The sequence below is a fragment of the Callionymus lyra genome, chromosome 13 (genome assembly GCF_982586985.1).
Source record: "Callionymus lyra chromosome 13, fCalLyr1.hap1.1, whole genome shotgun sequence".
NCBI lineage: Eukaryota > Metazoa > Chordata > Actinopteri > Syngnathiformes > Callionymidae > Callionymus > Callionymus lyra.
Genome location: NC_141830.1, coordinates 13691244 through 13713543, shown reverse-complemented (window position 1 = coordinate 13713543; position 22300 = coordinate 13691244). Strand labels below are relative to the sequence as shown.

Here is a 22300-nt window from a genome sequence, read left to right as displayed (position 1 = left end):
TATGATCTCAGAAGAAACATTCAGAATCCACTTTTTTTTTTATTCCCTCCTGAACGCCGTTAATTAAGTGTGATGTACAGTAGGAAAATATACCGTGTATCCTGCACTCGAGAGTGTCACCTGGTACACCTTCCCGCCCGCCGCCGCCGAGGTGACACGTTGCACTCTCTCACCCAAAACAGTAGCGGAGCAAGCAGAGAAATGAAGGGTTTTTTTTTTTCTCTTTCCATTTATTACCACCCGAGCCAATTTTCCCAGATGAACGATAAAAAGGAAACAAGGTAGGAGCCTCAGGGGTACAGTGAAACACACAAGGCCTCAGTTGCGGAGGCTAATCAACACGTGCACCGTTGTGTGACCAGCCGTCTGGCACGAGTCCGCCTTCACGCCGTAACCCTCGCAAACCACACCGTTAAAGGTGCAATCGGTAGTTTATGTCAGCGTCATATATATTCCACCAGGATGTTGATTAGGAAAACAGCGTTGCGGGGTTCGTGTGCCAAGGCAGAGTCCCACTGGCACCAGGCCCCCGGAGGCACTTTTTTGAATCTTTTATTCATTATTTTCAGAGCAATATCGAGAACTTCACTGGTCGACCGAGAGGCGTGAACCCCTCGAGTGTGTCCCGGGTCTGTCAACAGGACTGGAGGATGTCATGGAGGATTTCTTTAAGTCTTCGGTCACATCAGCACAAAGCTACACACGTTCATGGTGTGGTTCTCATGTTTCATGCATGACCCATTATTTTACTATTTAACTATCCTCTCCTGACCTGTGACCCCAAGATACTTGCCTCTGACTCAGGGTGTAAAAAATATCCAGACAATAAATTATTTTTTCATGATACCGTATAGATATTCAGAAGCACCGATCTTATTTTTACCATCGTTCTTTCATGGTCTATTCAATAAATGTGTATAAAATAAAATTATTATTCGTTTTTTTATTTGTATTAATTTAATTCAATTTCCATTAACATGTAAAAAATTGCGTACGTCATTGCAATTAAACTTCTGGCCACTAGATGGCAGGACTCCACGTCTAAAGGAACAATGAAATCCTGCAAGACTGAGCATGAGAGGATACAGTCGATTCCAGCAGCTTTTTAAAGCTGATATTTGGACATTTTTTTTGTTTCAAAACAAAAGAAAGCAGTTACGACTTTGTCAAGAGTCATATATTCATTCATTTATTTTCTGCCACTTTCTTACTTATGGGGGTCGCGGGGGGGGGGGGCTGGCGTCTATCCTAGTTTCTATGGGCAGGAGACGTGAGCACTAATACCTACGGATGTGGTCTGTTAATTCTGCAGCAGAGTCAAGTACTGTCAATACTACAAATATATATCCTCGTTACTACAGTATCACAATATATCACAACATACCGTAATCACTGGCCTGGTATCGTATGAATGTGAATGAATTTTGATATGAATTGAATCTCTAGATTCTTGCCCCCCAGATTCTTGGTGAATGACCTTCCTGGCTTCCAGAAATACATATGCACTGGTGGAGGTCCTTCACCTCGACCCAGAGACAACACAAGGGATACCACAAACACATTTGTTTTGGGGCCTTCGAGTCACCTTGACCACCAGGTCCAGCTTCTTACAAGTTACACTGTTATGTAATACATAGTAACAATCGTACCTGCTGTTTAGTTCATGATGATGTCATCAGGTATTGTGTGACCTCATCATCCAGGAGATAAGGTGAGCCTCGCTCTTCAACAGGATCATCATCGTCCTCCTCTGGCTCCTCTCGCGGAGCCTGTGGATCATCAGAAGTCTTCGAGCAGTAAGTTCTTCCGAGCAGCCTTCAAACAACAGGTTTCATTCAAACGTCCATCTGTAACATGTGTTTGGCCTTTAGAACTTTCCTCTCGGGTCACACCCCTCTAAGACCTGCCTGTCCACACCTCACATGTTCCACCCGCTCTCCACAGAGCCGTGTTGTGACACACGACACACTTGTGTTGACAACACCGGGGTCACCGTGTCACCACAAACCTCCACCACGAGCCGTCCATGAATCCAGAAAAACCAGGCGCTGAACCCATTACATTTCTGGATCGACCAGAAAAAACACATGATATAATCTTCGGCAGCCAATCTCTGCCAAGGATCAGTCATTGGCTAACTTCAGAGCGATGACATCATCAGAGAGACTCAAGGCAACTGGTCCTTTGGCCCCAAAATCTGGATGATCTCATCCCAGAGCTGCTCTGTCAACTTTATCTCTTTATGCTGATGAGGAGTTTATAGAGCCGTGATTCACAAACATACGTCTTTGGTTACTTCAAGCTCCACACGCTGCGGTTGGATGAGTGAGTTTGTGTGTGTGTGTGTGTGTGTGTGAGACACTGACGCCATGAATGTTGACGGTGAACTCTGAACGTGACGGACTCACGTTCTCTGAGGGCTTCTGACTTTACGTGGATCTACCGCCACCGCGCGGCTAAAAGGTGGAAGTGCATTATAATGATTAAGCTTCTATGTTTTAGTACTAAATGATTTGACTTCTGCGGGGACATGACAGCAAGAATAAGGAGTAAAGTAAAATAGTAATTAATCTGATATAAAACCTGTTTTTCAAGGAGAACCGTACCATTAAATACATTATGTATTTTTAAATTATATTAGTTTTCATTTTAATTCAATTTTGTTTCAACAAAGTCCTTCAAAAACATATATAATAAGGAATATATATAAAAGAATAAACTCTTAATAAGTATTAGCAAGCCTTCACAAACATTTCAGTATTAGTTTTACACATAGATACATATAAAGGCCCGCAGACACATGTCTGCACTAAATATAAAATAACAATTTAAATCACAAAGCACAAATCAAGCTTCATTTATTAAATGTTAAATGAAAATCACATCCTATTAAAAAAAACATCAATCATGTTCTTTTACTTCCCTCATTTGTGCTTACTGTTAATTCACAACCTTTAAAAATACCGTCTAAAAAAAAAAACTTTCACCCAAATACTGACATTTTTCGTAGTAAAAATTTGGTGCTTATTGTTCACGGAGGGAAGAATCAATTGAATACATTAAAGCAAATGTAGACTTCATGGAGACAGATGTGTGCTTCATTATGGCAGTAGTTTCTTTGTACGTCAGGCTCAGAGTCAAGGATGATACTCAACAATCCAAAAACAAATGGCTCTTCTCAGAAGGGACGTCAACTTGCACATGTTGTTCCATTGTGGTGTTACACTGTAACAAGAGGATGGCGCATTTGTGCTCGTGTGTGTCTCAGAATATTGCTTCTTGGATGACAATAGGCTCCATCACACCCCCGTTCTCACATGTTCCCTGAAATTGAAAACGAAAAAGCATCTTCAGTTATATTATGACCATTCAACACTAAGAACTAATCATTCAACACGTATGGCTCCTCACAGTTGCTGCTCCTACACCAGCTCAGTTTAGAACTAGAAAACTATTGTTTTGATACGAGCAAACACATTTCTTGAATAATGTAAGTTTTTTTTATTTATGTTTGGGTTTCTTTGTTTGTTTGTTTTTTACAGTTTTTAATATTCTATCTAGGTATGCAAGACGGAACATATTTCTTTCTCCCTCTAGTGTTGAAACCACGTATTGCAACGTCTCAGTGTGGTTTCTGTTAAAAAAGGAAAGAAAGTTTCATATTTTATCCGCCAGGAAACCTCAGAGTGTTGTCAGTTCTTCAGCCATGATGGAAATAAATGCAGCTTAAGTAGTGGTTTGGTCGTAGAATTCATACAAATATAAATATTTTACATTTAATTTAAAAGTGTTCAAATTATTCACAGGTTAACCAATTTGTTATTATTAAAAAAAACAGTCTTGAGATAAACCAGCAATTTTACCTTATTAGTAGACATTTTACATTTTATATACAAAGGAGTTTTGAACTAAATTTACATTTGTGGTGAAAATTCTAATGAAGGTTTCAGAGTTTAATCTAGATCGTATTTTACTCGTAGCTGGACGACAAAAGGCTTTCTCAGTAAGATTAAAACAATAAAAGAATCAAACACACTTTAAAATGAAAAAGGCCTCAGTAATAATAGTTTGTGATTGTTGTGCAGTTACAGGAGAGACACGTCGGCTGGAAGGTGAAAGAGTGGGAAACAGAAACAGCTGATTGTGGAAGATCCTACCTCAGTGCATGCGTGTGCCGAGCAAAGATTTGAGATTTGTTTTGCAAGGAGCAAGTTTGATTGGTCAGAGTTGGGAAGGGATCGGGGTCTGTGGCTTGGAGAGCAACGTCGTGGCTCCGTAGTCTATCCCGGACGTCTTCCCCTCCGCCTGGAACAACAGCTGCTGATCACTCATGGCTCATTCATACATGAGCCTGTCAATCATTATGAATTCAGAATCTCATGTGAGCATCATCAGAACGATTAGAAATCATCTACTGAAGATCTAGCAGATGGAAAGTCACGCAGCGAAGGATTAGAAGTGAATCACAGCAGAGCGAGGAAAGTCCGCCAGATGGTGTTCCAAACGTTAGCTTGAGTTTTGACCGCAACGGTGGCTTCAGAACTCTAAATTATTCCTATTAACATTAATATATTGAGGCTTTGAAAATACTTGTCAATAGGTAAACAAGCAGAGAACTACTTTCAAACAGATATTTAAGACGATATGAGGGAAACTAATTTAGGTCAAAATTCCAAACACTCTCAAGACAAGGCTGATGAGTCAGTAATGTTAGTGAACTTTACCAAAAAAAATCCATCTCACTTACCTCTTCTTTGGCCAAGAGATTTGCATTTTGTCTGCGCAGGTCAGACTTTATTAAACCTGCAAGAGAATATAAAAAGGCATGTTAAATGGAAGATATGATACAATATATATATATATATATATATAAGCAATTCTAATGTCAAGGCAGTGTTGAAAACAGTCATATGACCAGTGTCCAGCAGAGGGTGCTACTGTGCCATTTACTTTCAGGACAGCGTTAAAAAAAAGTTAAAACTAGTTAAAACAGAAAATATTTTTTATAAGAGAATTATGTCATGGCACAAAAAATCCATTGAGTGATTAAAAGACGATCCGATTGATTGATTCTAGATCTGTCTTAACGTCAACTCGCCAGTGACCATGAAGCTGAAAATACAACTTAAACCATGACAACAGACTACAGCAAGAATAGTTCACATGTTGGACTGTGAAGTTTAATAAACAATGCATATGCTAACAATGGTTAGATGTTTCCACTGGTGGTTAGCTATACTTCATCCCAGATGCTGAACATGAGCTTGAAAGTTCAGGACCACACACGTCATGCTGTGATGATTACATCAGTAATCATTACCTTAATTCAAACCTTCACACAGTAAAAATATAAATCTTATCAGGCGAACAGCTCATAGAGGAACAACTGGTTTATTACCACCTTCAGGCTATATATAGCTCCAAATAAACAACGCAGCACAACGATAAGGTTGTTTAGGAAGAACAAACCAAATGAAATAATGGCCATAATATCAAGCAAATTATTTTTCCAACAAACAGGAGGACCAAGTATGTACCCCTGCGGTACACCATTCATATATCCAAAAAGTTTATTAGTCATGTCAGATTGGGTTAATTTGTCTTTTAAGAAGATAAGTATTTGTTGTCTATGTCACTACAACAACCTGACCAACCTGTTGACAGTTGTACAGATTGATCAGAAAGGCTGGTTCTGTGGTTGGTATGAAGCTGGACTCACTGGTGACAGTTGCTGAGAGGAGATCACTGGAAAAACTACTGTCCATCATGGATGATGACAGTCATCCTCTGAACACCGTCATCAGTGAGCAGAGAAGCAGATGCTTCTCCCCAGATGCAACACTAATAGACTCAGGGACTCATTCATTCCTCAGGCTATTAGATTGTATAATTCTGAGTTTGGGGGCAGGAGTGGAACAAAAGTATCTTGACATTCTATTCTATGTTAATCTTTGTATCCTTTGTCTTTGTTATTCGTCTTTGAACTATGTTCTTTATCTTTAGACTTAGATTGTATCATCTTGTACTTACTTTTTATAGAAACTTTGTTCTTGTGCTTATTTTTATATTTATGAATTATCGTCTGTATTGCTGTGGCTAATTGGAAAAACAATTCCTGAAGGAGACCTACTGAGGGATCAATAAAGTTATATCTATCTATCTATCTAGTATTGAGCTGTTCTGAAATGATTTGTCATTTTTAAATGAAAAATGTTCATTTTATTTATGTTTTTAGGAAATCAACCTTTGAGAACTTAATGCCTGAAAGGTACTATATGAATAAAAAATATTATTATTATTAAAGAGACACCATCTACAATTAAACACATACGTTTCTGGCTCCCGTTTGTGTTACAACAATGTTGTTGCAATGAGATGTCGACAAAACAAGTAAAAAAGCTTTCGTTGTGTCAGATTATACTTTTATCTTCCTGGTGAGTTAAAGTCCTTCAGTACATATAATAACGTAGACTCGTCCAAAGTAATGTAATGAATAATTGTTTAAATATGTACAGAGTTCTACTACATGATTGAAACCAATACAGAGACATTTTTATGTTGGCTAGTGCTGCTGTAACGTGATGTGAAATGCTGACAACTATCGGATTGAACTTCTCACCAGTTATGATGGTTCCGAGCAGAAGGAAGACGCAGAGGAAGATGTTCCCGGCCAGAGTGCCGAAGCGATCGATGATCTTCCCCTGGGAGATTGTGAAGATAATTCCAAACACCTGCAGGGACGAGCGAGCAAAACGTTATCTTCACCAAACCCCATACCTGCTACTCTCTTATCTTCAAACATTCTGCTCTAAATCCACAGTTTTCATTCCACTGGCTGAGAATGTCAAATATTTATGGAAAGCCACACAACAGCGAGACGAGTGTTAAAGTATGCGTTAAAGTGTTAAGTTATGCGTTTACTTTGAGACTATTTTTCTACTCGTCACCCAGATGACTAAACTTTTCTGAGAATGTAAAATGATTCTTCGGACTTTGGCATCAGGACAGACGTAATCACACGACGTGTTTAAAGGCTCAGACTCAAGGTCCCAAATGTTGGTCTTCGCTCACAGGATTAGACAGAATAGTCGTTCACAGCATCCGTCCTTGCCCAGGTTCACGTCCATAAAACCTTGAGTCGTAAAGATAACGTTCCACTAGATTCCTCTAGATTTTTGCTTACTTGTGCAGAACAGTTCAGGAGCCCGGAGGAGGTTCCTTCCGACTCTGGGTACGTCAGTTCGACCGCAAATTCAAATCCCAGAGGCAGATATCCCGTCATGAAGAAGCTGCAAACAAACACACATTTTGTTCCGACACAGTTCTTTGAAATGTCAATTTTTCCTTCTTCCTCCCAGAGACCTGCGCATCAGACTGGCTTAAATCAGCACTAACTCATATTTCTACTTCATTATTTTGTTCCCTTTTTCGGTACAACAACAACCTTCATCTTGTTTTGGGGAAAGAAATGCAATGGCACCGTTCTGACACTAGGGGGAAGCCAGGAACAATCTTTCCGTTTTAACATTATGTGACATGAGACAAGCCAGTGAATGACCAATGACCAGGGGTTCAAATCCGCCCCCTCCCCCCAATGTCATTTTATGTGTGTCGCTGGATGGTGACCTCAAGCATCCATGTTGTTGTGGTGACCTACAAAGCGGTGTCAAGTGTTAGGGAACAGAGATTGTGGATGTCAGCAATCCTGCAGAGACTTCAAATAAGGGTAGAAACTGAGGTTGAAGGGCAGGAATTTGACGTGAGAAAAAAAAAGATTATTTGCCAATCTTCCTTATTCTCCATCTTTCTACAGTTTGGTGAATGTTAACCACGGATGTCCAACTCGATCACACATTAATTCAATGGAGAGACACCAGAGGACATCAAGACACGCTGCATGTTTGAGTAGTTTGTGGAGTTACAATGTCTTCAAGGTGAGAAATCTGAGCTTCCACTTCAATCGGTTGCCAGTTTACCAATTCTTTTAATGTCCAATACTTTGGAACAGAGAGGGAAAACCTTGACTAGAGACAAATCAGGGAGACAGTGGTTTGTCCTGGAGCGATTTGACATTGATTTATTATTTTTCTGGTGCGTAAGCTTCCATGTTAGGTCTTATATGTAGTTACCAGGGTGAAATACTTATTTTAAACAGTGTTTCCTTTTGAATCAGAGGGCTTGTGCTTGAGGAGGAGACGGCGCCACCAAGCGGATTGAGTGAGGTAGAGTTCAGATAACCATTAGAAAGACATCTTTCCACCTCAGACTCATGGAACTGGTGAACAACAATGGACTAAACTGATGTCATTTAATTTTTTTTTCTTTTTGTTTCAATTGTGTTCCATGTCACTTGACGTACCAGTTTTACAGTTCGATGAATTGCTGAGGGAGAGTCAACAAGACCAGCAGGTTTCTTTAAAAAGGTCAGACTCTCAGTCCCCAGTTTTTGAGTGAAATATGTTAATTTCTGAAAACCTTCTTCTGTTACTCTGGACATTTGAAAATACTTAATTCCCAACTCAAAAAATCTTGTCGAACCTCAAATATATGCTAATTTGAACAAGATAAGTTGATACTTGTTAAGCTGGCCATGAGTCCAATGAACTCTTTTCCACTGTTGAACATTAAACTCTTCAGTGGATAATGAGTTTTTAAAAAGTTATATATTGGTCATATACTTCCAAATGAGCCGTTAATGAGTGCAAGCCGAGCCTTGACTGGTCGACCGGTTTCATAGCAGTGAAGATCATTTATGGAGGATCATTTTGAGTCGCTTTGACGGCGGCACCTGAGCTCACCGTGCAAATCATCGACTGACATTAGCCAACAGGTCAACTCCCACATGTGGCCTTTGTTGACCCACCATAATAACGATAGAGCAAAAGCACTTCATCGTCTAGACGCTCAAGTCACATTATATGTGATACTAAAAATATGTTTTATTGTATTTTATTTACATCTTGTTTGCTTAAAATCATTAAAGGACAAATGGTAAAAATTAAAAAAGTTATAGTTTCTGATGGACAAAACAATCTTAATATGTGCTTAACATTAATCATATTAAGAATTAAACTACCATTATATAATTATTTTTTTAAAGGAATATTAATATAAAAATAGCCTGCTTGAGCACCCTGAGCCCTAGCTAGCCAAATTGAAGGCAGGTTTTGGAGAAACTGTCTGAAGATGGGATTTAATCTAATAAAATAACATTTTACAGAACATGAAACATGAAAAAATGATCAGCAGTGTATTTTTCTCCAGATAATAGTCCATCAATCAGTAGTAAGTAGTAACTCGTTTGTGTATTATTTGACTTACGGATAAAAAGGAATACGTGAAATGCCTAAAAGCACTTTTTTGTCAGTACAATTTTAACTATTGCTGTAAGAATTTGGTTTCTAATCAAAAAATAATGGAAAATGACTAGATATAAGCTCCTTATTGAAACTCTCTTTATCTTTATAGAGAATGTAGAAATTAATGAATTTAGAAATGTAGCTTTAGTTGCACCAGACATTCAAATTAAAAAGAAAAGTAAACAAGTTTTTACATGACTTAAAATGTTCGTATACATGTTACTCTTCTTCGTTATAATCCTTCATAAATGGCTTTACTTAATCCAATCAGAAACAAGCGTGCTGCCTACAGCGTTATCTCCGTTTCACCTTTGTTGTGCAGGACAATTCTTTTTTAAACACAAAGTTCTCTGCTATGCTCGTCCTTGCTTGACTTCTGTTCTATTTTGGCTTGTTTAAATACCAGGTCAGGCCTCTATCCGTGCTAGAGTTCAGATGCATCTCTGTGGTTCGGATGCTATCAGCATCTGTCAATCATTGCCTCTGAAGAGTACATATATGAAACCCTGTTTTTTTGGTTTTGGTTGAGAAATTATGATATAAAAAGACATTAGAGTCATTATTTATTTTCAAGTTTACCCGAGAGATCCAGCGGTGATGAAAACCACCCAAAGGTGTCCGAGGTTGAGCGTTGCAGTGAAGACGATCATCCCCACCAGAGACATGCAGTAGACGGCGAGGGTGGTTTGTCTGGGAGTAGACACACAACAATCTTTAGAATCAAGAAACAGCATTTCACTTGATATCTTGAGCAAGTTAGTCAGACAGATTGGTGTAGCATCTTCAGGTTTGAGGGCAGTATCACTCTCCATCTGCAGATGTATCTAGACTAGCTTGAAGGTCAACTAATGCTGTGTAGATTTAAGTGTGTCTTAAATAGATCTTGGACCTCTATTGTACTAGTATGTGTATGTACATAACTCTTTCATTTTAATATTTACATTAAAAAAAAAAAGATCTTAAGCCCCGCCCACTGAAAACACATTTTCTGGAGATGAAATCTTGTTTAACATAACCACACCCACTCTGCTGTGATTGGTCAAGCATCTGGGTTATTCATCCTGCGTCATCAATCCTGTAAGTCTCCACCTTCATTGGACTCGTTGTATAAACAAAATGGGGCACGATTACAGTTTGCCGGAGAAGGCGTGAATGGACTCCGCTGTCGTAACTTCTCGTTCGCCCAGATTTCAGACGGGGCAGAACTTTATCAAGTAATAACTTCAAAACATCGTCATGATATTGGAGAGGAAGACTTCAACATTTGAAACATGAAAGTGAGTCAGGGGAGTTGGGTTTGAGGTTAGTTGCCCTTCAAATACAGGGTTGCCCAGGTACAAGTATTAATTTGAAAACTTAATAAACCCAAAAGAGAAGGGGAGGGGGAAAGAGAGTTGGTTGATTAAGTTTAAGATTCAATCTAAATGTCTTTTAGAAGTAAATTTGATTCACCATTTAATTTTAAGGGGCTTCATTTTATTTGTTTCAGACCCAAAATAGCAGTCTTACAGCAAAGCTGGAAAAATAGTAATTGCTCGTCTTGTTTAGACTTTTGTGGAACCAACATTTAAAACAAACTAAAACATCAGGGGTTGAGGGGGGGGGTCGTTGACCTCTTGATGGGAAACACTGCCCCCCCCAGAGATCTGACTCAAGCATGTGGCACCTGTATAAACAGACAAACTGCCGCACAACAAACAACTTTGAGGTGGAATGAGGACACACCATAGAAAGAAGACTGTTTAGTGATGGAAGCGCATTTGATTTATTTCATATTCCAAATGCTCTCAAGACTCTTCTTACTTGTATGTTTTGGTTCTGTCCAACCAAACGCCACAGATGAGCGAGCCGACCATCCCTGCGATGACGATGGTGAGACCAATTCTCCCGGCGTTCACTTCTTCATTCTGAAAGCGTGGGAGATTGAGGACATGGTGACCTTTCATGGTGAGACACCCCAGACAAATGGCAAGTGTGTCACAGGTGCACGGACAAGGACTCGCAAACACACGCATCCATGATCGTGTTTTGACAAATCTCAAGTGAAAAGCTTACTTCATAATGTGCGATGATCATTCGGTTTAGCAAGGTGCCGACGGCATAAAAACAACCCACGTTTAAGCCTGTGGAAACAAAGATTTAACGTAAAATATTACCATGTGGAGGCAAACAGACATGTTAGCAACTACCGAGTGTTCAGACAGGATGACTCAGAAGAGCAGTCTCAGCCACAAAGGTGACCTTTAACACAAATTAAGGTGATTGTGAACATACCATACATGCACTTAAAAAAACTCAACTCACTCAGTTAAATGGCAATTCAAGATAGAGAGGGTTAAACTACACTCAGCTGTAGAGCTAAAATAATTACTTAACAGACAAACATCTGTGTGGTTGTTAAGGTCCTGAGAGATCTGATGCTAAAAACAAATGTTAGTCAATCATTTAAACGATAAACAGACTTTGGACGACAACTGGGAGCTTCATTTCCAGATATCAAAATATATGCTTACGCCAGAGATCTGACGATAGTAGTGAGTTTACATTCTTGAAATACGAGTCAATCTGGTCTCAAGCAGTAGGAACAAAGTAGTTGAAGCGAAGAATTGAGGGTTTGTGAGAATAATTGAGACCGTGAGGCTCAAATCTCTTAGTTTGGATGAAATTTTAACGGATTTAGAGCTTGAATTTCATTCTGAAATTTGGCTCAACATTCCTTGAGTTACATAAATGCTCCAACAACATCTGAAGCTTGTATCATAAACATTTACCTTCCTTGCTTCTTCTTTCTCGCACTACACCAGGGGTGTGGAACTCAGTCACGCAAGGGGTCAAAATGTTAAATGCAGCTCAAGTTACAGGTCAGTGGAAATTTCTGTTCTTTGAACTTCCCATATTTATCCACCTTCACAAAGAGGTGGGACCCAAAAGTGGTTTTTAGGCTGAGATTTTAAGTTGGACACCTTTAAGCTGTGCTTCAACTACCTGGAATCGTACACACTCATAAAATGCCATTTGTGATTTTGACATCTTGAGGTTGTGCTTTGAGTCAAGAAGGTTAGACGTTGTCGTACCGTATGAGATGACGAGGAGAATGAAGGGCTTGTTCCGCAGAAGCCTGCAGATGGAGGCTGTGTAGGAGTACTGCTCCGGAGGGATGCTCCGCGCTGTGGCCTGGGCCTGAGTGGGAGGAAGTTTGGGTCGTTCCTGGAACACTGGCACGAGAACAAAAGACAGGAATGCTAAGAAAATGTATCTACATGTGTGCCTGTAATAACATTTGTGTAGGATTGTGTAGATTCCCGAGGCTGATCACAAGCTACATCGAAGCTGACCGTTATAGCCCTTAGTTCTAAATGGAAAACCTCTGTATTTGAGTGTGATCAGATATTTGCAACACTTTGATTTCACCATTTGTTTTGCTCCCTCGACAAAGGATTTGTACTTGCAAATTTCCCTCAATACCCCGCTTGAATACCCTCATTCACGCTACTAGAACAAATTGACACAGAGAAGCTCTGTGGGGTTTTTTCTACTTCTCCAAAAAAACTTTTTTTTTTTTTTCACCCTGAATGCAGATTTGTCTGTTGGTTTTCCCTGATGTCTGACTCACAGGCTGCAGATGGACCGAACCTAGCACTTGTGTGTGAGGGGTGTGTGATGTGTCATAGCAAGAGCAGGTGTGAACTCACAGCAGGATGAAAGTGCAGCTCCGCACACGTTTCAAAGGAAGACTTCTTTGTCATGATAAATATTGACAACAAGTTGCGCCTGAGAGTCGGGTGTTGTTTGCGTAGCCTGTGACATCTTTGACCATCAAGGAGCACGAAACGGGACGTTAGGTAGTTCTAGCCCGAGTGGTTCAAGTGGTTAACCCAGGGGTTCGGAGGATGTGCGATGGAGTAATGGGGTGGTTTGAAAGTTGTGAAGTTTGAGGACAGAGCTGTACAAGATTGATCGCAGCTAAAAGACACGATTGAGTGACGAGAAAACAAATATCCCAAGTCCCCATTATATTGAAAAAAAAGTTTATTTACACACTCATCTATCGGAAATGTTAATGTAAAGTCCGCTTCTAAGAAGCAATCTTTTTGAAAGATGGAATGTAATTTGTTTTGCACAATGGAGGTTGTGTTTCACTTGTTTTTTGCCATGTTGTGCATTTTTAGGCTGTTGATTTCTGGGCTACATCTGGAAACAATTCCTCAGAATTGTAAGTTCAGACTTTGACCTTTAAAGTACACAATACATTAGTTTATCTAGACAACAAGTTTTGGGTAAATGTTTGTCTATCCAAGTGTAGCACATTTGTAGTTAGGCTTTTTTCCAATGTTCATTCCAAAATTCAATAAAAAAAGCGCAGGAACTCGGCAACAATGCTAAACCAATATTTGTACTGAAAACTGTTTTCAATGTGATCCTGCGTTAACATTTGAAAGAGTTTTTGCTGACTAATCTCGGGTCTCTTCATTCCGATCTGAACGCGTCGATGTAACACTATGGAATGCATTCACAAGCATTCTTTTGTGTTTCTGAATAGGCAATTCTTGCACGTGCCCACCTCGTCCCACTCCAGTGACAGTAGAACCTTTTCCTATTCTGACCATTCAGGACCAGACAATAGAACGTTCTCTTAAGATACGGCACTCATCATGGAAACATTGAATGTGATGACTGAGGTGTGATGTTCAAAACGCTAACAACCTCTCTTTCACTTCCTTTTACCAAAAGATGTTACAATCTGCTGCAAGTCAGGCAAGTAAGTAAGTAAGTAAGTAATATTTATTTCTAAAGCGCTTTAACAATAAATAAATAAATACACAGTTAAAATATATACTTTAAAAGATCAAGACACATAAGACAAGTCCCAGAAAATCAGGTAAAAGCCTGCACAAATAGAAATGTCTTAAGATGCTTCTTGAAGGAGTCAGTAGATCATCAAACACAGAGGGAGAGGAAGATCGTTCCAAAGCTTAGGAGCAACAGCCTGAAAAGATTTCTCTCTTCTGGTCTGGTAGTGTGTGCACGGAACCATCAGTAGTTGGTAGGTTCGTATAATATTTCCATTTGTTTATACAAAGAAGCAGCCCTTATTAGATCCTAATCCTGACTATATTTAACTACACTTTCTTCACTCCCTTACATGTTTGTAACACACCCATTTTTCCCAAACCACTCCTGCTAGTCAGTTCATATGTGCCCAAGTTTCGCCTGGTTAGCAACGACATGACTTTATCTGGGTATAACCAAGCACACAAAGTATGAGTTGCGTAAGGAAGGCTAACGCGCTGAAAAGGAAATGCTAATAGCTTAAGAGGAAAGGGAAAGAACCGCTCTACCGTTTTGTTCACTTCCTCAAACAGCTCACATGACAGAACCATGAGGTTTTTTCGGGGGATGATGGTCAGAGATGTGACATGAGCAATGTCTGATAGCAGTTTTTAATTTTATCAAGTCGATGCATTCGATTGTCCTTCAGAGCATTCGTCCAGTCACATTAATATCAACTATTTGATTGGAATTACAAGTTTCAATTTATTGATTAAATTACACAATTTTGTCACAATGTGACTTTAATTATGTGTGTGTCGTGCTGCAATACAGTCTCCCTTTTCACTCTTTGCCTTATGATCAGCTTTTTCTGGTGAAATCATTCTATTTTAATGGATTTTGGTTCCAACTGACCCTCAATTGTGTACGAGCATGCACACTTTCTACTTCCACCTTCAGGTTAAGATGAATCAAAGAGATGTTGAGAAAGATTAGCTAAATATTTAAACTATTTAAATCTCACCGTAGATTAAAGTAGGCTCCGCCTCCTCTCATATTTATGGGGTCAGTGAGGGGAGGGCGTTGTCTACACATACCTAACAGAGGAGATGACACACTTCTTTTCAAAAGTAACTTGAGTATTTCATTAAATTAAACCTGCCACGTGTAAATCATCTTCACAAGTTAACCTCTTCATTTGAATCCTGGATTCCAGTTGCTCTTCTTATGCATCGACGTTTAGTTTTAACACTTCAAAGAGACAGTTTCTCAACGGTGAAAAAAGGGTTGCACAACTAGACAAACACACTCTCCAGATGTTCATCTTACCAAAGACAACGAGGACGAAGAGTAGAGTCGCCACTCCCGCTGTGATGTAGAACATAATACTGATGTGATGAGCCAGCTCATCCATGTCATCGACGTTCGGCACCAGGATTGGAGGCACGAGGAAGCCGATGGCGATGCCCAACTGGGAGAGACACATGACACCAGATGTGTTAGAACAAGAAAGGGTCTTTCAGACTTCACTACATAAGAGACATTTCACTGAATTAGCTCAGAAAACGATCTCTCAGTTTTGGCAAACAGATTTTAACAAATAAAACATGCTTAAGAACAATAATATTTTACATTAACAATACAATACATGTATTTATTATGAAACAAAAAGTTATTTCAAACCATTTAACCATAAAAATACCAGACACACAACCAAGTTAAATTTTTTTTACACATATTTTCGCTATAATTTATAGAAAAAATAATGTGTTTCTTGAGACTTTACAGAGACGGCTAAATTTTGTAGTAAGTTAAATAACCTGGCGAAGCTAACCAAAAGCTTAATATCCCAAATACGTTGGTCAACTGTACTGTAAAAGTGGACTACACAAAAATATCACCATTAGAAAGACGCAAACGAAAGCTTCCCTATAATTCTGCATGACTGTTAAGATGAATGAATATTTTACTACCACTACTACTTTATTATTACCACTAGTAATACTATGTTGCAGAAGTGATCATCTAACGTATTTCCTTTGTAAACACATTGACAATAATATTCACATGAAGTTGTAAACGTAACATGATAACGGGACAACATGACCTCCATGACCACTCATTTTAAAACCAGCTCTTCTGTACAATTGAGGCTTTGACTGAGCTTGAGAAGTAACTTGTGATCAAACCTGGTTTCCCAGAACTCCGATCGAACAGGCGGTAGAAACTTCCTGTTCACCAAACCACACTGAAGCCAGGTAGGAAGGAATACCCAGGACGAAGACGGTAGCCACAGAGCAAACAAACTGGCCAAAGAAGGTGACCGGGAACAGGCTTGGATCTGCACTGCCAACTTTAATCCAGGCACCAATGGAGTTAAACGCAGCGCCAACTAGGACAACATCCCGGATGCCTCTGTTGTCCAAGAGCCACAGGACCGGCAGAATCAGGGGGACATAGGTCAGAAGATAGATCATGGAGAGCCAGTCGATGGCCAAGGAGTCTATATCGTAGAACTTCATGAAGATGTTGCTGATGATGCCGTACTGGAGCCACATGAAGGAGTTACTCGCTGAGACGGCACTGAACAGGAACAGCATCAACCAGCGGCGATGGTAGAGTTTGGTCTCGGCCAGACCACCTTGAAGTTCGCTTCCTGGCGTCACTGAATCCAACCGGGAGCCGACCGAGATGGCCCTTCCTAGAGGTCCTGGGCTCCACTCCAGGGCGGCAAGACCCGGTGCAAGGTTCTTCACAGTTTTGGACCCCGGCCATTCCTCACTACTCGATTCGAAATGTCCGAGGCTGCCTTTTAAATGACTGTTCTTCTGCATCTTGACGGTCCTGAGCTGCAGATCACGAGGTTGACGTCCTGCCGTTTTCTGGAGAAGCAGCTGGAGCCGATGTCTGTCCTCCCTCTGCTCGTGTCGTGTGTGAGAACACTGAGCTTTCTCAGCACATCAAATTCTGTCCTGGTGGTCATGTGACCTTAATTTAGGACGTGCTTCAACTTTACCTACCGCCTGGTCCAACTTTGGCCCGATTATGCCGCTTAAAAACTAACCAAACTTAGTTAATCTATAACGTAACCAAACCTTGAGGTTTAGAAGATTTCCGAGTTACACTTTACAAACAATCCAGTTCAACTTTCACCGACCTTTTTATATATAGATATAGACGACATAAAGACAGATATTGACCACATCTTCAGATACATCTATATATTCCTTCTGGGTTCTGCTTTGTTCATATCAGTCATGCAGTTTATAAATATATTTCCAAATCATGTGAGTTTAATTTAATACATTAACAAAAACAATGTGCCACAGTGTAAAGGGATAAATTTGATTAAAGATTGACCCGAATAATCTCATAATCTCATTTACTTGAAGAACTCTATTCAAGGTAACGATGAAAGAAAACTCTCTTCATCACGCAAAGTAGAAATCATAGAAATTGCAGCAGATTTTGACACTTTATTGATTGGAAAAATAACTACAATTACAATGTTAAGACATTTCCTTTTGGTTCTTGTTGACTTTTTATGATGCATTTCCCCATCCCATAAATAACATCTATTCAGAGACACTTTTCTAGGATAATATGGCTCACCATTTTTGACCATTTATATTCAATATTTTTCATTTAATTCCACTAAACAGTGATTACATTAAATATAAGAGGGTAATAAATGACAAAATATTATAGAAGTAGTTGTCATTGTCAATAGTAATAGTAATAAAAGAACAACACTCATTAATCCCAGTGAAGAAGGTAACAATACACTATACAAGGGCGGGAGAATTAATTGAATGTTACGATTACAATTTTGTGCTTCCACGATTAATAAAACCCCAATAAATACATTTTGAATGCATTAACACTGACATCTAAATCAAGCAGTGGTTCACACTACTGGTTCACAGTAGTCAGCCGACCACCAGGGGGGCCACCACATGGTGTTCATGGGGTCCAAATAATATTTTGATCATAGTTTATATTCCAATAAAGTATTTTAAAGAAAAAAAGAGTGTTATTATATACAATTAACATGCACATATTCACATCTAATTCACCTAAACAAATGAAAGCAGTTACGACTTTGTCAAGAGACATGCGATCTGTAAAGTACTCGGGAAATACTACAAATATATCCTTGTTCCTAAAGTATCGCAATATATCGCATTAGAATCCACCAGCCGGTGGATCACATTCAGCACGTTACCACACAACGGCTGTTTTTCACTGGGCTTTTCTGGGCTCCAATGTGGACAACCAAAGAACTGCTTGTTCTTGAGCCATAAATTGTTTATCTGAAAGAAGCCAGTAGGCTGCGCCCAGTTCACCCGGCGTAGGAGGTGTTTGAGCATGTTTTTGGAATGTTTTTTTGGACTTTCTGATTTCACAGATAACAAATGGCAAGCTTAGAGAAAGGGTTCAAGCTACTCTTCAGTAGCCACCTGACATCATTATGTTAAAAACATTCAACTAACTTGGGTGGAGCCACAATAGTCCCTGAAGCAGGTGCACTTAGTGATGTAGAAGCCGACTTAAGGCTTCGTTCGAATAACAAGCGAGACTAACAACAACGTTTATATGACAACAATGCAAGAGACACTTTGGACAGCAGCCAATAATGGCTAAACCAGTTTGGAAAAAGACTTTTGGAATTAAATGAAAATGTCAACAGCAGGTGACGTCACTCATACCCTTGAAGTGAATGTATGGACTGGTATGTCAACACTAGTTTAACTAGTAGATAGCAGTATGAGGTGAAACCTACTTCCCCGTAACACTTTGAACATTTGTTTATTTCGAAGATTCCAAATCTAAATTCTATAAATACCCTACTTACAAAAACAACAATAAATAAGTTCTAATATCAAACAGAGAACAAAATGATTAAAGGAAAACATTGAATTTCTTTAACTATAAGTATGAACTACGAAAAAATGACTCCTGGGTCAGAATAATAAGATTATAATAAGACGTGGGAATATATATTCTTTATTTTGCAGAAGCAATTCAAGCTTCTAGTGACTTAATCAATTGAAGTCTGTTCTCAGGAATTAGACATTGGACTCTATCGACAATTGTGAATGTTTTTAGTCTGTCATTTTTTTTCTTATATTGTACTACTGCACTTAGTATTGAATGCAATTGTTTTTATGTGTAACTGTTTTTTGCTGCCCATCCTAGCCAGGTCTCTCTTATAAAAGAGATATGTAAAAGAGAAAATCTCAATGAGACTAACCTGGATAAATAAAGGATAAATACAATAAAAGGTCACACGTTTGCTTCTTAATGTGTCTAAAATGGTGGCTTGTACTTTATTTTTTAACTAATAATATTTTGAAAAAGTTTCCGTCGTTCCATTAGCATTAAAAGTATCACAGTCCTAACTAACAAATCCCTTCAGTGTGCAAGCAGAAATAAAGCCGTTTTATTTACTGAACAAATATGACGTATCTAGACTGTCAAACACAGGAAAGAGTTTACTTAAGAGCTTCCCATTATGATAAGTTTGTTTTTTTTCTAAATCATAAAATATCTGAGAGACGCTACACACATTGGAGGACTCTTCTCGTCTTGGTTTCTACCTATTTAAGCACTTTTCTTCAGCAAACCAGAAGCCATTATGCCTTGTATTCAAACGATATTTTGCACATTTCCATTCTTGGAATACTCACCAATCTGAACTAAAATAGCACATTATGTTTATTTCACATCTTAAAAGACAGACAAGGGAAATCCACTGAACAGTGAATATGTTTTTAAATTCTTACTGTGTCCACAGTACATGCTTTACGTTTGTCTAGTTGCACTCTTGTATGTCAGTGTTTGTTTTGTAGTTGTTGCCTTTAGTTCAACTATGATTTGTGATTTTGTCTTTCTTGGCCAGGCTCAATGGGCATTTTGTCTGGTTAAAATATATATATATATATATATATATATATATATATATATATATATGTGTGTGTGTGTGTGTGTGTATATAGTAATTAACAGTTATTTTCATTAGTTTAAATCTAGAATTAAAATGCTACAGCAAATGGTTTGTCCTGGCAAGGGTGAGAGTTAGAGAATATTTTTTAACTTTTCTTTTAACAAATCTCACCTCTGCTTGCACTACCTGTGCATTAACTTTGTTTTTTTGTTTATATTCTGTTTATTAGTAGATTATCTAAGTTTGTTGATTATTTATTTTTATTTTGTTGGTTATTTTTTATTTATTTTCTTGAATGTCTTAATTAATGTCTTCATGTTTTTGCATCGTGGGTCAGAGAGGAGCACAATGATGGATCTACTGACTCCTTCAAGAAACATCCTAAGACGTTTTTACTTGTTCATGCTTTTCCTTGATTTTCTGGAACTCCTGTTGCGTTATCAGTTTTATCTTGACCTTTAAAGTTTATACTTTATTGAATATTGCTTTGATTGTTTAAGCGCTTTGTGATCCTGGTCTGGAAAAGCGCTATATAAATACAAATGACTTACTTACTTACAATTTCATTTATGCTGTATGTCTTAACACATGCATATTTGACAATAAAATAACTTAAAACTTGAATATTAAGCTACAAAAACCACCTTGACATTATCACGATTTCATCATTATACAAGTTAACAACACATTTTGAGATTTCTACCTGATGATCAGTAAAAATTATACTTAACCCTTGTGTTATCTCTGGGTCAAGGTGACCCAATGGCACCAAAGCTTGAGGTATCCAAAGATAACGCAAGGGTTAATTGAACAAACAGTAAGTAAGTAAGTAATTTTTATTTATATAGCGCTTTTCCAGACCAGGGTCACAAAGCACTTAAACAATCAAAACAATATTCAATAAAGTATATATTTTAAAGATCAAGATAACACTGAGAACACAACAGGAGTTCCAGAAAATCAAGGAAAAGCCAGTCTCGTTTATTTTATTTTTTTCAATATATATATATATGAATCCACTATTATTGTTCATCTGTTATGACCAGTGATGACTCGCCAGGTCCCTGGACTTCCCTCTCCCAGGACCCTCCCAGTTCACCTGGACTCACCTGGTTCCCAAACACTCCTATGGAGCAGGCGGTGGACACCTCCTGGGATCCGAACCACACCGAGGCGATCTTGGAGGGCATGCCCAGGATGAAGACCTGGGCGCAGGAGCAGCAGAACTGTCCCAGGAAGGACACGGGGAACAGGTGGGGCTTCACACTGGCCACCTTGATCCAGGTGCCGGCGCAGTTGAGCGCCGTGGCCACGATGGCGATGATCCGCAGACCCTTCCTGTCCAGCAGCCAGGTCACCGGGAAGATGAAGGGAATGTAGGTCAGCATGTAGATCATGGACATCCAGTCTATGGTGAAGGCGTCCACGCCGTAGAACTTCATGAAGATGTTGCTGATGATGCCGTACTGGATCCATTGGAAGGAGTTGCACAGCGAGTAGGAGCTGAAGAGCAGGACCATCATCCAGCGCCGCCGGTAGAGGGCGATCTCCTGACCCTCGGCTGGACCCTCGGGTCCCGGCACCGCGCTCTCCAGCGAGACATGGTTGTTGAACGCGACCCTGTCTTCCAGTCCTTCTTTCTCGCTCATGTTTCACTCATGAAACTTCTCCACCTGTCACGTCGTGCTCGAATAATCCGCGAGATCCAGCGTCTCTCATGTGTGACACTTGGATTCCGCGACGAGACTAAAGACCGGGAAACAGTGTGTGATTCACGCACCGCGAGCAAAAACCTCTCGCACCGGAGGTTCCGTGTTCGAGTCCCCGCTCACCGTAGACACGTGCTGTGGATCCTATGACCCTCCGCCCGCTCCTTAATCCTCTCTTCAGGATCCACAAGTTGAAGCTGTGGGAGGAGCCGCCGAAGAACCGCCCAGAACACATAAACTAACTTTATACTAGCATGTTGGTAAACAGTGTCAGATGTTCTTAAGCTGTCAATGACACATCATTTATTTTTTTTAAAGCTATGACGGTAACCCGTTGGTTTTTTTTTATTCTGCGCTGTGAGGTGCCTTTAAAAAATGCACGTCTGCCCTCCTCTTGTGCAACAGCGCCCCCCTCCGGTGACTCCGGCTAAGCACCTAAACTGTCTGGCGCAATTTCCTTGTAACAAAAGGATGAATCATAAACACGCGCCTGTTTTGTGTTGCGCAACTCTTAA

General features: G+C 39.5%; 2 protein-coding genes and 1 pseudogene across 3 annotated transcripts in view; 1 reads left to right on the top strand and 2 right to left on the bottom strand.

Moving 5' to 3' along the window:
• The window catches only part of LOC148067455 (transforming growth factor beta-3 proprotein-like), a 179205-nt gene that overhangs the window by 32713 nt on the left and 124192 nt on the right, over positions 1-22300 (top strand). The gene's annotated exons all lie outside the window — the stretch shown is intronic.
• On the bottom strand, positions 2842-22049 carry LOC148067460 (choline/ethanolamine transporter flvcr2b-like). 2 transcript variants are annotated; one of them, XR_015713215.1, is made up of 11 exons: positions 21186-22045; positions 15459-15600; positions 12434-12574; positions 11415-11482; positions 11163-11266; positions 9939-10049; positions 7184-7289; positions 6620-6731; positions 4748-4803; positions 4158-4305; positions 2842-3324 (listed from the first exon to the last, which is right to left on the bottom strand). XR_015713215.1 is itself a non-coding variant. In XM_087805228.1 (10 exons), exons 1-10 carry the CDS (start codon positions 21723-21725, stop codon positions 3265-3267), a joined length of 1440 nt encoding a protein of 479 aa, XP_087661354.1. In that variant the 5' UTR covers positions 21726-22049; the 3' UTR covers positions 2842-3264. The 2 variants fall into 2 exon arrangements, 1 of the variants encoding a protein (XP_087661354.1); XM_087805228.1 differs by lacking the exon at positions 4158-4305 and having other exon boundaries at positions 21186-22049.
• LOC148067461 (choline/ethanolamine transporter flvcr2b pseudogene) lies at positions 16303-17028 on the bottom strand (annotated as a pseudogene).

What these genes read in the sequence shown, in the direction of transcription:
- LOC148067460 (XM_087805228.1), bottom strand. Translation starts at nt 21,725, where the DNA reads ATGAGCGAGAAAGAAGGACTGGAAGACAGGGTCGCGTTCAACAACCAT. An exon ending in TAGGAGTGTTTGGGAACCAG is followed by an intron (nt 15,601 to 21,185) that starts GTGAGTCCAGGT and finishes TGTCTCTCCCAG; the next exon opens with TTGGGCATCGCCATCGGCTT. An exon ending in ATCACCGCTGGATCTCTCGG is followed by an intron (nt 7,290 to 9,938) that starts GTAAACTTGAAA and finishes GTTTGTTTGCAG; the next exon opens with CTTCTTCATGACGGGATATC.